At 44.1% G+C, this 15,441-nt stretch overlaps 1 protein-coding gene and 1 non-coding gene across 3 annotated transcripts in view; one reads left to right on the top strand and one right to left on the bottom strand.

Annotated features, from left to right (window-relative positions):
- Window positions 1-15,441, bottom strand: part of MED14 (mediator complex subunit 14) — a 150,167-nt gene that overhangs the window by 41,917 nt on the left and 92,809 nt on the right. For both annotated transcript variants that reach the window (XM_063955591.1, XM_063955590.1), the window contains exons 16-21: window positions 6,504-6,580; window positions 4,379-4,539; window positions 4,141-4,287; window positions 3,962-4,053; window positions 2,951-3,103; window positions 2,145-2,414 (exon numbers count right to left, since the gene is read on the bottom strand). In XM_063955591.1, coding sequence (XP_063811661.1) covers window positions 2,145-2,414; window positions 2,951-3,103; window positions 3,962-4,053; window positions 4,141-4,287; window positions 4,379-4,539; window positions 6,504-6,580 — 900 coding nt within the window. The remainder of the gene's footprint in view (window positions 1-2,144; window positions 2,415-2,950; window positions 3,104-3,961; window positions 4,054-4,140; window positions 4,288-4,378; window positions 4,540-6,503; window positions 6,581-15,441) is intronic.
- LOC135052851 (U2 spliceosomal RNA) lies at window positions 10,562-10,752 on the top strand. The gene has a single exon (XR_010242308.1). It is a non-coding gene; the product is annotated as a U2 spliceosomal RNA (small nuclear RNA).

The following is a 15,441-nucleotide window of genomic DNA, read 5'->3' on the forward strand; positions in this document are numbered from 1 at the left end:
GGGGATTTAAATCTGGTGCTGGATTATCTACAGTCACCCTGTTTTGAACCCTTGGAAGAAGCAAACTTTAAATATCTTACTTGGAAGACTTTTTCTACTGGCCATAGCTTGAGCCCGGAGAGTATCTGAATTAAGTGCCTTGTCTTGTAAGCTTCCCTACTTGATTTTTCATCCTGAGGGCAGAGTTGAGAACACATGCTTCTTTTCTTCCCAAGGTCGTGTTGGCTTTTCATATCAGCCTATTGTGGTACCGTCCTTGCAGGAGGATTCTGGGACACCTTCTTCTTTGGATGTAGTGAAAACGTTGAAGATCTACGTGGAACGAACAGCACCGTTACGTAAGACTAATGCTTTATTCGTCCTTTATGATCTCCCACGTCGAGGTTGGCCTGCTACTAAGCAGACCCTGGCCCACTGGATTCGGTTGACTATTTGTCAGGCCTATCTACACTAACCTAGGTGACCTCCATTAACCATTGCTGCCCACTCTACATGCTCAGTTGGGTCTTCGTGGGCTGCTAGTAGGGGTACTAACACGTCTCAACTCTGTAGAGCAGCCACTTACTCCAGTATTCACACGTTTGCTAAATTCTACAAGTTTGATACTTTTGCGGCTTCATCTTCACAGTTTGGCCGTCTTGTTTTGCAAGTTCCTCAGTGATCTCCCGCCCAGGGGGGAAACTTTGGGACGTCCCCACAGTCTTAAAGTTGTGCCAGTGTCCTCTAGTGGCTGACAGAAAAAGGAGGATTTTGGTACTTACCGATAAATCCCTTTTTTGGAAGCCATAGGGGACACTGGCCACCCGCCTGTCGCTGTTCTCTTGGCTTCCTTGTTGTTCTGTTGTGTTTAATTGCTATATGCTCTCTTCCCTCATCTAGTTTCTGTTCTCTTCTTCCCGAACGCCTCTCGGCTAATTCATAACTGAGGGATGATGGGGGATAGAGGGGGAGGAGCCTGTTTAACGTCTTAGATTATTAAAGTGCCAGCTCCCTGTAAGCCACAATCATCAACCCACAGTCTTGAAGTTGTGCCAGTGTCTCCTATAGCTTCCTAAAAAGGTATTTATCTGTAAGTACCAAATTCCTCCTTTCAACGTTTTATATAAACCAAAGTTATTATTGATATAGTCAAAATAATCACATGGATAAGCAGTACCTCTGTAAGTTTCTATGACTAAGTTACAAATGTTCTATGTGTGAGCCTTTTGACACACGGCAGATTCCAATACAATAATCCAATTCGTTCCAAACACACCAAAACAGGTCTTCATCAACAATCACAACAGCAGCTGTGATGTGTTGCTTCAGATTGTTTACACTTACAGGAAGTGAAGGAACAAGAAACAAATCACAGCTAGGGTGAAAGTTTTTACAAGTGTAGTTATTCGTTACGTCTGCCTCGCGTGAACGGCTGTTACCTCATGTAAGCAAAATGGCTGCTACGCCAGTAGAGAAGGCTTGTGAGTGCTAAAATTAGCGAAAACAAACTCTGCTACAGTTGTACGGTGGCATTTTAGAACACGATATGGGAAACTTCCACCTACAAGGCAATCCATCTACGACTGGAGCAACAAATTTATGAACACTGGTTGTTAATGCAAAGGGAAAACTTCTGGGAGGCAACCTGTATCAGAGGAACTAGTGGCTTGTGTCCGTGAGACACGCGTACGGATATCGGTCATGTGACAAAATGCTCAAACATAGAACATTTTAAACTTAGTTATAGATGACATATACTACATAACCATGTAAGTATTTTGACTTTATAAATACTACTTTGGTTTATATTAAACATTGAAAGTTTCTATTTCTTTTATAGTAATGCTGTATAAGCTATTTGGCACAGCCACAATTGCAAATGTGGATACATTGATGCCCAAACTGTGCACAGCTTGCATATTGTACTTTCCCATCTAAACTAGAAGACTCCAAACCTTTGAAGGCCAGAAATATACTGTACACTGCCATGTGCTCAGCGCGATCAGAATTTTAATCTCAAGATTAAATTTGGAGTTAGTATGCTCAACTAGATAATGCAGTTAGGGCTGGAGAACAAATCTACAATAGACAAAACAATAAATTGTAGTGAAAACCCTTGCAGACTGATCACATACATCACAAGAGAAAACAGGAGACATACACACCTTCAATCCTGGGGCTGGATAAAAGCCTTCAACAATTTTGCTATTGTCAAAGAGACTGTAAGCTCCATCTCGTATTGCCACCACACCCCTGCTTTTGCAATAGATGTCTATACAATACATATTTCTGAAGGCTAATCGAATGTGTGTTGGGGATTGGGGAAGTATAGAAAAGCACTGGTAAGCGGTGTTTATCCGTTGAGTGAGTCCTAACATGGGAACGGTCGGGAGCTTGTTGATTGCATTTAAAGGAGCTTGAGTATCAAACAATACCTGTTGGGTCACACAAAAATGAAAAATTATCACTTAAAGAGACCAAACAATATCCATTATCTGCAATGCCTAGCTGTCGACATAACCAAATAAATTAGACAATTCCTCTTCTATTTGTAGAAAGATAAAGTCTTCTCCTGTAGACCTTTTTTTCTTTTTTTATATATTTTTATTGAGTTAGAAGTGTCAAAACAATAGACGTAAAAAAATTGCATACATTACTAAGAAAGACCAATACCGTATATTAGAGTTGAGCAGTACTAAGGATTATAGAACACTTTACATTAAGAGTAATCGGGTAGACTAAAGGCTCCCTCCACACAGTCTAAACCAGGGGTGGGGAACCCTTAGCCCTCCAGCTGTTGAACTACATATACCAGCATGCCTTGCTACACTTTTGCTATTTGGTCATGCTAAAACTGTTGCAGGGCATGATGGGATGTGTAGTTCAAAAACAGCTGGAGGGCCGAAGGTTTCCCATCCCTGGTCTAAACCCTCACATCATATTTTGTACAATTACTAAAGTAGTAACCAACCTGTAGCAATTGCACCACATTCGGGATTTTGTTGAACATTTCCTGCAGTTGGTGTAGGATGATGTTGTGACAGTTACTGCAACCAGAATTAGGTCCAGTGGTGCCAAGTGAGATGTGAAATTTATGGTGGATAGAATTCCACTGAATACTTATCTGCAACATAGGAAAAGAAACGGGAAAGTTAAGGCAGAAAAAGAAGACAGTGGCAGTTAAACATTTTTTTTTTTAACATCTAGATTATGGGGGGTCACTGAGTTGATCGCTCGCTAGCTACTTTTTGCAGCGCTGCGATCAGATAGTCGCCGCCTATAGGGGAGTGTATTTTAGCTTTGCAAGTGTGCGAACGCCTGTGCAGCCGACCCCGCAAAAACATTTTGTGCAGTTTCTGAGTAGGTCTGAACTTACTCAGCCCTTGCGATTACTGCAGCCTGTCTGGTTCCGGAATTGATGTCAGACAACCGCCCTGCAAACGCTTGGACACGCCTGCGTTTTTCCAAACACTCCCAGAAAACTGTAAGTTGACACCCATAAATGCCTTCTACCTGTCAATCTCCTTGCGATTCGTTAAATCCATCACTCAGCAACGATCCGCTTTGTACCCGTATGACGCGCCTGCGCATTGCGGAGAATACGCATGTGCAGTAGTAACCTGATCTCTGCACTGCGAAAACCGGCAGTGTGCGATCAGGTCGGAATGACCCCCTATGTGCTAGATTTGTCTACTTCCCCTAACTTTGCCAAAAACGTCAGTGTTATTATAGTGGTGCAGATGACAGGAAGAAACCGCATACAAATAGCACTGCATAACCAATGACAATAACATTTCTGAAACAAATGCATGAGTAATTGTTAATCCTACTGAAAAAGTAAACCGTAATTCATCATGAAAAAACCTTTCAGAGAACAGAGTAAGCTGCTTTGCCATATTAATAATAAATAGCACCATGGAAAAATGGACTCATCATAAAAACTTTAACATAATTGACACAAACGGTTTGGATTTTTACCTACCGAGCTTCCCTTTGTTTGTCCGTAACACAGGATAAGCTTCCGATAATTGTACAATCGGACCTCAGAAAAGAGATTTAAGTGAGGAGGTATGTCTTAGGGAGCAGAGGAAAAAAAAGTTAATTTAGTCACCGCGTTAAAGCAAAGTTACCTTGCAAGAATGATCAGTAGAGAAATGTTACCTTGTAAACAGCGTGAAAACTCCAACACACATTCATATAATCGGGCAATGCTATTCCAGTCATTTAGGAACATTTCTACTACTTTTCGCCCACCTACTGGTTCTGAGAGGGGGTTTTCATATGTCAGGTACACATGTCGTGTAGGACCTTCAAATATTAATATTAAAAACAGAACATTAGTTAGCGCTAAGAAAATAATAAAACTATAAGTAGTGTGATAAAACACCTCCTACAGTACCTTGCTCCCTAGACACAGCACTGTTCAAAGGACAGTTTGCAAACACCAACTCTGCCACCCAGGTTCGGTTATTCCTCCCTTGTAGCCGGAAAGTGCAATCAAGAAGAGACTGTTCTAGTGCTTTCTGAGTTTCCTCACTTATGCCGTTACATGGAGGAACTCTTTGAAATAAAAGTAAACAAATACACTTTTTAATAATGGACACTTAGGACTAATAATCACACAATGCAAAATATTGTAAAAATTGTACCCCCAATTTTTTTTTGTCATCTTCTCCTCTCTTTCTGTAGAGCAAATGCAAAGTTCCACCCATGTCCTTTAGAGGACACACCTCCAGATTTTCATACTGCGTTTGTGTCTGAACCAAGAATTCACGACAGAATTCACGCACAACTGGACATTATCTCCATGCGATGCTGACTGGGTGTAATTTGTTGCCAATGGGGCATTTACATATAGGCCAAGGCTACGGAGGGTATATCAGAGTTGAGCAAATGTAGAAACCCGGTGGTTACAGAGAGATCTCTTGCACCACGGATAGGCTGGTGCACATACATGCACATGAGCACGATTACTTCAGCAAGCAGATTCATAGGAGTGATACAACCACAAAGATGCAAACAACTCTGCGTGCAGGTGAATATCTGCGTGCAGCTCCGTGCAGGCGAATATCTGCAGGCAGCTCTGCATTAGCTGCCATCTCTCTTATTTTATCTAACAACCAGGTGATGGTATTATCCTGTATAATTTATCTGGCAAAAGAATATAATAACAGTGCTTTAAACTACATTTACTCATTTAAGTAACACTTCGGGAATGCTACGATCACATGTACTCCTATACGTTCAGCTCAGTATACTCCTACAGTTAAACTTCTCTGTTCTTAACACGTTGAAGTCAACTAATACTAATGGGTTGGCCCCAAGACATTATTTGCACTTCATGTCCAACAGCGTTACACTAGACTGGCCAAAGTGGAGTACAAGTAGACATGAAATGATTGGAAACAGGGCCGGTTCTACACCTTGTGGCGCCCAGTGCAAAAGTTTCCACTGGCGCACCCCCAACCCAGTGGTAAAACAGTTAGTGCGCGTCAAAGTAGTTGTGCCCCCAGTAGATTTGGCCCATGTAGCTGTGCCCCCAGTAGATTTGCCCCCTGTAGCTATGCCCCCAGTAGATGTGCCCCTTAGTAGCCGCTTACAAACACACACAAAAAAACCCGCCAAAACAATACTTAGCAAACCCCGCTCCTGCTTCCCGGCCGCTGCTGCTACTGCTCCGTTTGGCCGCCCGTGGCTCCTCTCTATGGGAAAGAAGTCATGACGTCTCTCTCATAGCGCAGCACAGGCACTAGAGGTCAATAATGACCTCTAGCGTCTGACAGGTGCGCCGGCTGCAGCGTATGCCCACACAGCCCACGGCGTCTGCTGCAGCCGGGTAGCGGGTAGGCGGCGGGCACCTGTGGGGTGACTGCGGCCGCGGGAGCAGGCACTGCTTGCCCGCACCAAGAACCGCTCCCGATTGGAAAGCTACTATAGCTGCATGCATTCTTCAAGCTAGGAAGCTTGCTGCTAAAAAGTCGGCCCAGACCTCTGCCCTAAATTTGCCATCTCACAACCCCCCCTTGGGAAATATTGCATTGCCACTTGAGATGTGTAACAAGATATGCTATACAAGGAAGTCTCTTATTTGTTATATATTGGCACTACCAGCCTCTTGCTCAGTGTGTAAACACTTCTAACCTGACCATGTGATCAATTGTTGTCTGTGATATATCCCTGACCTGCACAATATAATAATCAGTTATAATAATAATGTGCATAATAATATCCCCATTCCAGGTAACAAAAAATAACTGATTGTTTACTAGTTTGTAGCCTTTTCTCATTTGTGGTCAATAAACTTTACTGAAAAAAAATGTTCAACTGAGGCAATATTAATAGCGGAAATTAAATCCATACAAACATAGGAGGGAATTCAAATGTTTGAAAAGTCGGTTGGGTGTCTTTTTTCCGGTCTATTAGATAGGAAAAAAAAGACACCCAACTGACTTTTCAAACAATTGAATATCCCACATATAATTCACAAATACTGCTTAGAATATATAGCTGAAAATTTAATTTACCTTAGTATTCTGATAGCGTGACTGAAACCATCGCCTTCTATTTGGACACCTTGATGTGGAATGTCCATGTGGGACAACTGCAAAAAAGTAAAGTAATCAAAGAAAGAGCAGTAAATAGGACAGTACAGGAAGCACAGCTAGTTACTGGTAATTTGATTCCATCATCTAATACAGGGTACCATGTCAGTAATACAAGGTATCATATTCCTGTCAACTGGTAATGTGTAACTCATGCTTCCTATACCCATTGTCACAGCTAAAGTCAGTTACTTCTAGCCAATTATTATATAGTCTATATGGTCTTATAACAACTGGCTGTCCTTATATGAATGTAAGTGTGAGAGTGTGTAAAAACCTGGTAGACTAAACGGTAACTTCATTATCGCGGGGTACCATAGGAGAATTGTGCTGTGTGCTCCTGCACACACTACAGGGTAATAAAGTACAAAAAATACTGCACCTTTATGCAGTACAAGCTAAAATAAATTAGGTTTGATAACTGTAATATTCTGCGGAAATACCTTTTATGATGATCCTACTAATATTGAATCAAAGGGTCTAATTCAGAGTTGATGGCAGAAGCAAATTTGTTAGCAGTTGGGCAAAACCATGTGCTCTGCAGGTGTGGCAGATATAACATGTGCAGAGAGTGTTAGATTTGGGTGGGGTGTGTTCAAACTTAAATCTAAATTGTAGTGTAAAAACAAAGCCCCTGCACAGAAACAATATAACCCACCCATATCTAACTCTCTCTGCAAATTTTATATCTGCCACACCTGCAGCGCACATGGTTTTGCCCGACTGCCCGATTTGCTTCTGCGATCAACTTTGGATTACCCCCATTGTCTGTTCACAAGAGACTTTTATAGACAATAGTGAGGTCACACATGGAAATGCAAATAGCATTTGCCCCGCTCCTCTGCTACCTTCACCACTTCTCAGGCCTCCTAGGCTCCTGTATTCTAGGATACCACAGGGAACTCTGAAAAACTTTACAACTGTGACCACTAAGATTGCCGAAATCCAAACTGACATTTTCTTACTCTGGGATGATGGTCAGTGAGGCAGACACTAACATATGCACCTTTGAGGATTCTATTGCTCTACTTGCTGGTCGATTAACTACTTTGGAGTCAAAGATAATAGCCTGCCACTCCTAGATGGAGGGACAGCTCTGGAGTTATAAGGTACGTTTCATGGGTCTTCCAGAAAAAGCTGAAGGCTCCATTCTGAAAGAATTCCTGAAAAAAATGGCTTGTGGAGGTTCTTTGCTGGAGTGAATTTACAGATCAATCTGAGGTGAAAAGGGCGCATATCATTTACACTGGACCTCATACTCCTGATGCAGCGCCTAGCACTTTCATTGCCAGAATTCTGCACTTCAGGGGCAGGGATGACGTACTTCGACTGGTCAATTTACGTGGCTCCTTGGAAGACAACCAGCGGGCTGTAGTTTTTGCTGATTTTTCTGTAGATGTTCAGGGTGCAATTACTTCAAGTTAAAAGCTCTGGGACCTGGGTCTCCCCAATACAATTCTTTTTTCATTGTGGATTATGTGTGGTCGCTTATTGGAGACATTTTTTTTTTTGATTCGCCAAGGATGCTGCCCCTTGGTTGGAGCTCCTAGGGGGCATCAATTCTGGAAACTCAACCCCTTTTGGCTTACCCTGAGGGTCACTGGTTTGGAGCTGGAAGTGTAGTGAGAAGAGTTTTTTATTCAATACTGACCCTGCTGACCTGTCCCTGACCTGTGATGCTGTTACAGTGGGGATTTTTTGTTTTTTTTCATGGGGTTCTTTGACTGAACAGGTGATCAGTATAAAAAAAAAAAAAAAAATCATGGACAAAGATTGATTTGGAGCACCAATGTAAAAACCTGGAGTTGCAATATTTGTCTGACAGATCTTAGGTGTCTGGAGACTCCTGCAGAAAGCCAGTAATATATTGTCTGAATTTCTTTATGATGAAGTCAGGCTCAGACTGCTCACTCTCAAGAATACTCTAGAATACCTTTTCTTTTTCATCCACTAGGGGTCACTGGAGTACTCTTGGGATATGGACGGGCTTCCGTAGGAACAGCACTGAATATTTAAATTTAGTAACACTCCACCCCTCCATATCCCCGAGCACATCTCAGTGTTTTTTCTGTGCTGAACGTGGCAACACCTGAATAACTGAAGTCACGGTTTTTTGAAGAAACTTTTATTTCTCTTTCATCCATCTGGGGGACGCTGCGCACTTACTAATGGGTTAGAGTGTGTGGGATTGGGAGTTTGGCACAGAACCTATAAAAAACTAACTCCTCCCCCCTCTAACCCCTCCCATCTCCTTCCTGCTCAGCAGATTACCTCAGTTTTAGTTTTGTGCCTGAGGAGTACAGGCACAGATTCCTTCAGTGTAGATTTTAGTTAGGTTTCTGTTGTTTATTTTGATTTTACTTATGTGTGCTTAGTCCCTGTTTACAGGAGACACGTATACTAGGAGTGGGGTTAGTTAGTTATGTGTCTCCCACTCCCCAGAGCCTCTAAGAAGCCACCATACTCTTAGTCACTGGGGCTTACTTGATGCAGGATGGATTTCCTAGGAGGCACTGTACTGGTAAGACAGCCACAACCTGCCTGGGCAGCGTTGGGCTGTTATTGCATATATGGTATTTATAATAATTGTATTTATTATTGTGCAGCGCTGGTGTATGCGGACCCCCCTCCCTGCTCAGAGCGGACGGAGCGGTTCAGTCCCGCTTCCGCCGCTCATTTCATGGAAGCCGCGTCTTGTCAGACAGCAGCGGTAGTCATTTCAATGATTTTACGGAGCTCAGTTGCGGAGGTGGGGAGGCTGTACCGCGGCGGGACGCAGGAGGATGTTGTGTTCGCGCCCCGTTCTCCGGCCCAACAGCGTCTTACCGCCGCCGTCCTCACTCTGTGGGGGCAAGACTCAGCTATAGGCGCCATCTTCTATCTCTGCAAGAGACCATCCGTCAGGTCAGCGGGGGATACTGCGCTGCACATAACACAGCGTCTCACCCTGTTAGTACAGGCGGAGAGCAGCAAAAACAGCAAGTATAACACAGCCCTTTCATATGCTCTGGAGCTCGTTTATTCTAAGGGATTCTTTAGTGCTCTTTAGTGATCCTTTAGTACATATATTTCGGTAATCTCACTGTAATAGAGTTATTTTTACCTCACCCTGTTTATTACACAGGCGGGGATTTTTTCTTAACTAGTGTTGTGCTATTCTAAATTGACAACAGTTGTTTACATCATGTTATAAAAGGAGCGTTATAGCTCAGTCTGTAGAGCTGGACCACAGCACAGAGTTATGAGACATTATTGTGTGCTATGATTGTGGCATTGTATATTCCATGGTTGTAAACAGCAAATCTCCTAAAGGAACGACAAGTTCAGTAGTTTACTACACAGGAGCTCCAATAGCTTTGTGGGCTAATGCTGTGTATTAGTAAGATAGACTAAACACAGGTTTGATTCCCATATACATTAAATTGCACAATGTGGCTCCAGACTTCCTAAAGGTAGCACGGACACAGGTACCCCATGCTCCAGGACACCAGTTGCAGAGCAGCCGGGAGGTTCCAGGGATCAGTTTATGCCTCTGTGGGCCAGACACATCTCAATCCAGAATAATACAGATGGAGTAGTGGTTAGCATTGCTGCCTCACAGCACTGAAGCCATGAGCTTGTTTACATAGAAGTATATGAATATACCAAGCAGGTTTAAATTGCTCTACAGTCTTGGTCTCTGCCACCTCTCATGGGAGGCTGTTCCACTTGTTCACTACCCCTTCTGTGAGGAAATATTTTCCTTAAATTTCCCCTGAACCTGCCTCCCTCCAGTTCAGTGTATGCCCCTAACTGTGTGAAGTTATATATGTGTATATATATATATATATATATATATATTCCCTGCACTTGCAGGGATGGGGGTTTCCAGGACCGGTCCACAAATACCGGTATTCTTTGAGTATATTTTTCCTTACAATATGTCAATGTAATGGGTCTGGTACTCTGTTTACTACTTAGCCGCTAGTCTTGGTAAAAAGATCACTACTTGACCTTTTGGCTAGGATCAAGTGTAGTATCTGTTCTTATCAGTTTAATATCTGATACGTTCCCTATGTGGGGGCCATGTGTTAAATATATGTTTAGAACAGAAAAATGGAAGAAGAGATTGCTCCGTCCACTCCACGCATTGACTCGGTATTGCAGTACCTCCGGGACCGGTGCACCTTTCAAAACAAGGACAGACTATTTCTATTTCTTGTACACTATGTACTTATGATTTGCCAAATGGCTGAACAAAGCTCCTTAATCAGTTCATACTGTGCAGCGAGTCTGGTCTTTGACAGACAATATAGCTCCTTTACTTCAGAGGCGTTTTTGAGGCTTCATCTACAGAAAATGGTGAGATAAATCCTGTCAGTGAGGATCCTTCAGGATAGAAATAAGAAATAATCTACTGAATTTCTTGGTTTCCACCTCTTCCTTCACGTGAGAGAATGTTGATGGAAGTCTGACTACACACCTGATGAAATAGTTTATATTTCCAGGGAAATGTGTCTGTCTCTAATACATACTGTTTTCGGTTCAATTTCGGTGTTCTCAGTATTAGAGACAGTATTTCTTTATCCTTTCGCTGATGAAGACACTGATCTAATGAAGGTTCCACTAATAATTAGTGGACGCATCCATCATGGGAGAGCCTAAGGCAACTGTCTTTACTAAAGTACAGTATGTGACCTTAACAGTCACCACAGATTGACAACGGTGAGGCCGTTATTATATTAGTATTCATTCTGACAGGAATATTCCTACGCCCTCTCCGGGCTTATGCATGAATCTTTAAACCGGTTGCATTATGCAAGTTATCCATTCTTGGGGCAGCTGATCCTTTTCAAATTATCCATTGACTGTTTTGGTCTCTCAAGCTCTATTCCCTATCTATTTATTATTGCATCTTTTCCCTGGCTATGACACCCTTCTATTCATTTTGGTTGCGAATCGTAAAATTCTGCTTCCAAATTAAAGCGTACTTTGCAGGCGGGAGCAAATAACTCTATCAGTAAGGTGTATGCCTGCGGTATAACAGGTCGTGGGTTCTCATCCTGAGGATAATAGCTGAGAAATGGGTATTTTAACCTATGTCAGAAAAATGGGTATTCTTTTGGGAGGCATTTGTATGCCTAGAACACGGACTTCCAATGTGCCCTCTGCAGGGGCCACGGAGTCGGACAGTCTGGTTCCCAGTGAGGAGGACACCAGCTTTCTCAGAGTCCACTGATCCGTTGGATGTACTGAATTTGTATCACAAACATATATTTTGAATCTTGGGGAACACGTACCAAGCAAGAATCTTTAGTGCCCATCTTAGACGGGCTCTAATCATTGCAATATGTTCGCTATCTAACAGGAGTATTCAGTCCAATCCTTTTTCCGTCATCTGGGCATCGCTACCATTTTGGGTCAGTTGTTAAAAAAAAAAAAAGCAGCTGTCTCATGCACTTTTTTTCTACAACGGACCTTAGTTCTGGATTTCTTCCTTCGCAGAAGATGTTATTCATGGGTATTCTTTTCGATACCTGGTATCTCGAATGTTGGCGGAGTGCAGGATTTACTGACCAGAATAGACTCAGGGGTCAGACATACACTTCCTCTGCAGGACAGTGGTGATTTTATAGGTGGCTCCATTCCCCCGGTCTCCTGCCTGGTTTCTTCAATCTCAGATTAAATGTTATTAATCTCAGGCAGGATTGAGTTTACGTAAACAGCAGTTTAGTTTCTCTATTAAAATACCAAGATATTTTCATTGGTCGATCTTTTCGTTGGGCTACACAATCCAGATCTAACTTATAGGACTTCATTCTGTCTCGACATGGAGGGTCATAACCACAGTCAAAAGTTTCAGACATTACGGTTTTTTGGTTTCAACTCTGGCGTTTTCTATGAAATTGATGTCCGAAGTGGAAATATCACTTCCAATCTACGGGCGATCTACAACGCCTTGACTTCAGCTCAATGTCTTCTACAGGGTCTATCCACTGTGACCTATATCAATTGTTCTGTGACACTTGTAGCTGGAGAGACATCGGAACAGTATCTAACATATGCAGAGGGCGGAATTTTGGATCCCGGCAGTGTCTGTCATCTCCAGTTCCAGAATGGGCAACTGGGAAGCAGATTTCCTGAATCTTCAGGCTGTTCTTCCTTAAAGTATGTGAAATCAACAGGGATTTCTGGCTTTGGTGTGTCTATAACTAGCCGACATAGACCTCAGGGCTTCATTGGTACTGTGATCGTTTCGGGAATCCTCTTGTGGCAATCGTAGACGCCGTGTCAGCTCCTTGTCACTTTCATCTAGCATATTTATTCTGCCTCTGGCAACATCTAGTGAGTACCTCAACGCATTTGACCAGTGGCTCTTTCGGTTTTCCTAATCCGCTTCAGATTTGCCTGTTGACTCTGTTCTGCAATGTTATGGCCCAGAGTGACCAGGGCTCCTTACAGGGTACCTTTTCGGCCAGCTCTCCACTCCCAACCTTTACGTCATCACCGGGATTTTGTCTATTCTGCCGCTGACGGCGTGATTGTGGAAAACAATGTCATCAAGCCCTACTACGTTTCTGGCTCTCTAACCAATCACAGTGCCAGAACACTTGTCATCGTTTGTGTGTATTTAACGGTCACTCAGCTGGAGTTCTTAGTCCTTTCCGCCTCTTATCTTTTCTACAACACAGTTGTCAGAACTACTTTGTCTTCTTATCTTAGCAGACTGGGTTCTGCTCTAGAATTTACTTTCCAGAATGGCTCCTGTTTCTCCTTTCCGGCCTCTGGACTCTGGTTGAGTTGCGGTTTCTTTTCTCTTACAGTGTTTTGGTTTATGCAGTTAGGGTGGTTTTACTTACAAACCACAAGTTGTATTGGTTTTTCCTCTCCTTCAGCACATTGGGCTTCTTGTGTCGTCCCAGGCTTGTCCGGGGCGGGTCGGTAATTGGCCTTATTGGTTGTTGTTCAAACCTTAACTCTTACCTTGTTGGGTTTGTTTGCTGCACCCAAGCGTGGCTGGCTGGCCAATAAGAACAGGGTGATGTGCTGGGTTAATTCTGCTATTCAGCAGGCTTAGATTTCTTAGGCGTTGCCTGTTCCTGATTCCTTAGGGGCTCATTCGACTCGACCTGTTGGAGCCTCTTGGGCTGTTCACAGTGGTGTATTCGTCGAGCAACTGCGTAGAGCGACGACCTAGTCGTCCGTACATACCTTCACGAAATTCTTCCGTTTTTCATACTTTTGGTTTGGAGACTGCCTCTGTTAGGCATCAAAGTTTGCAGACTGCTATGTCGTCTGTGTCTCCCTCCTCTAATTAGCTTGCTTTGGGAAATCCCATTAGTAAGTGCGCAGCGTCCCCCAGATGGATGAAAGAGAAATAGGGATTTTTGTTTACTTACCGTAAAATCTCTTTCTCTGATTCCATCTGGGGGACGCTGCGATCCCTCCCGTATATATATTCTGTTCTGCCTCTTCCGGCTTTGCTAAACGTTAACTGAGGTAATCTGCTGAGCAGGAAGGAGATGGGAGGGGTTAGAGGGGGGAGGAGTTAGTTTTTTATAGGTTCTGTGCCAAACTCCCAATCCCACACACTCTAACCCATTAGTAAGTGCGCAGCGTCCCCCAGATGGAATCAGAGAAAGAGATTTTACGGTAAGTAAACAAAAATCCCTATTTTTTCTTTTTCTTTTTTCTACTATTTGGACACATCCCTTTCCCCCTTCCAAAAGGCAGGGTCAGGGACAGTGCAGCTGCTGATAGCAGCACGGGCGTGTCGGGCCTCTCTGAAAGAGCTCCCTCACAGCCCACACATCCTCCTGCACAGGCTGGCCGGCGCTTGTTTAAGAAGCCCCGTCGGAGCCTCCGCACGTCTGCAGGAGTAAGGTATGTGAAACGGGGCGGTCAGCTCCCGCTGCCGCCCCGACGTGGGGGTACATAGTGCTTGGTGACGCCGCTGATCCTCCCCTCTCAGGCGCCGCACGTTCGGCCACAGACCTCCGTGCAGGCACCGCGGCTCTCCCCTCTCAGGCGCCCGCACGTTCGGCCACAGACCTCCGTGCAGGCACCGCGGCTCTCCCCTCTCAGGCGCCCGCACGTTCGGCCACAGACCTCCGTGCAGGCACCGCGGCTCTCCCCTCTCAGGCGCCCGCACGTTCGGCCACAGACCTCCGTGCAGGCACCGCGGCTCTCCCCTCTCAGGCGCCCGCACGTTCGGCCACAGACCTCCGTGCAGGCACCTCTGATCGACTCTCACAGGCCGCCGGCCGCCGCAGCGCTAGCTTGATTAGCTGACGCTATTATACAGGAGCCCACCGCTGGGAAACACGAGGCACATAGCGCTCTACGATACCCGCTGGGGGCCCACACGCTGCGCTGCCGCTGTACTAAGTTAAAAGAGCAGGCAGCCATTACAGGGGGGACAAATAATAATGAAGCAGAGAAATACTGCAGCAGCAGATAAGAGGCTGCAGGGATTGTTACAGTATAATCAGTGAATGTAACCAGCACTAGGATTATATGTATAAGTTAGCAGGGCAGCCATTTTTAACCATGCTTCCTGTGTCTTCCTGCTGTGATTCCAGAACGTTCCAGTACTACATCTCTACTCCACCGGAGGCGCAGGGGTGTTAGTGGGAATTTGGGATCACATTTCATAGTACTGGCCACGTGTACTGCACTGGGCCAGATATATATACAGAGACACCTTATTGCTATTTTACTGAGTCGTGCAGGTGTCTGTTTTTTGTGTATTGTATTGTCTGTCGCCATAATGAGTAAGGCACCAGCAAAAACTAAAAAGCATATTTGCAAAGTATGTGGCAGTGTGTTACCGGATGCATCTACCACATGTACAGTATGTTTTGTGGATTCCGTTCAGAAT

Source organism: Pseudophryne corroboree, chromosome 2 (assembly GCF_028390025.1).
Source record: "Pseudophryne corroboree isolate aPseCor3 chromosome 2, aPseCor3.hap2, whole genome shotgun sequence".
Lineage (NCBI taxonomy): Eukaryota > Metazoa > Chordata > Amphibia > Anura > Myobatrachidae > Pseudophryne > Pseudophryne corroboree.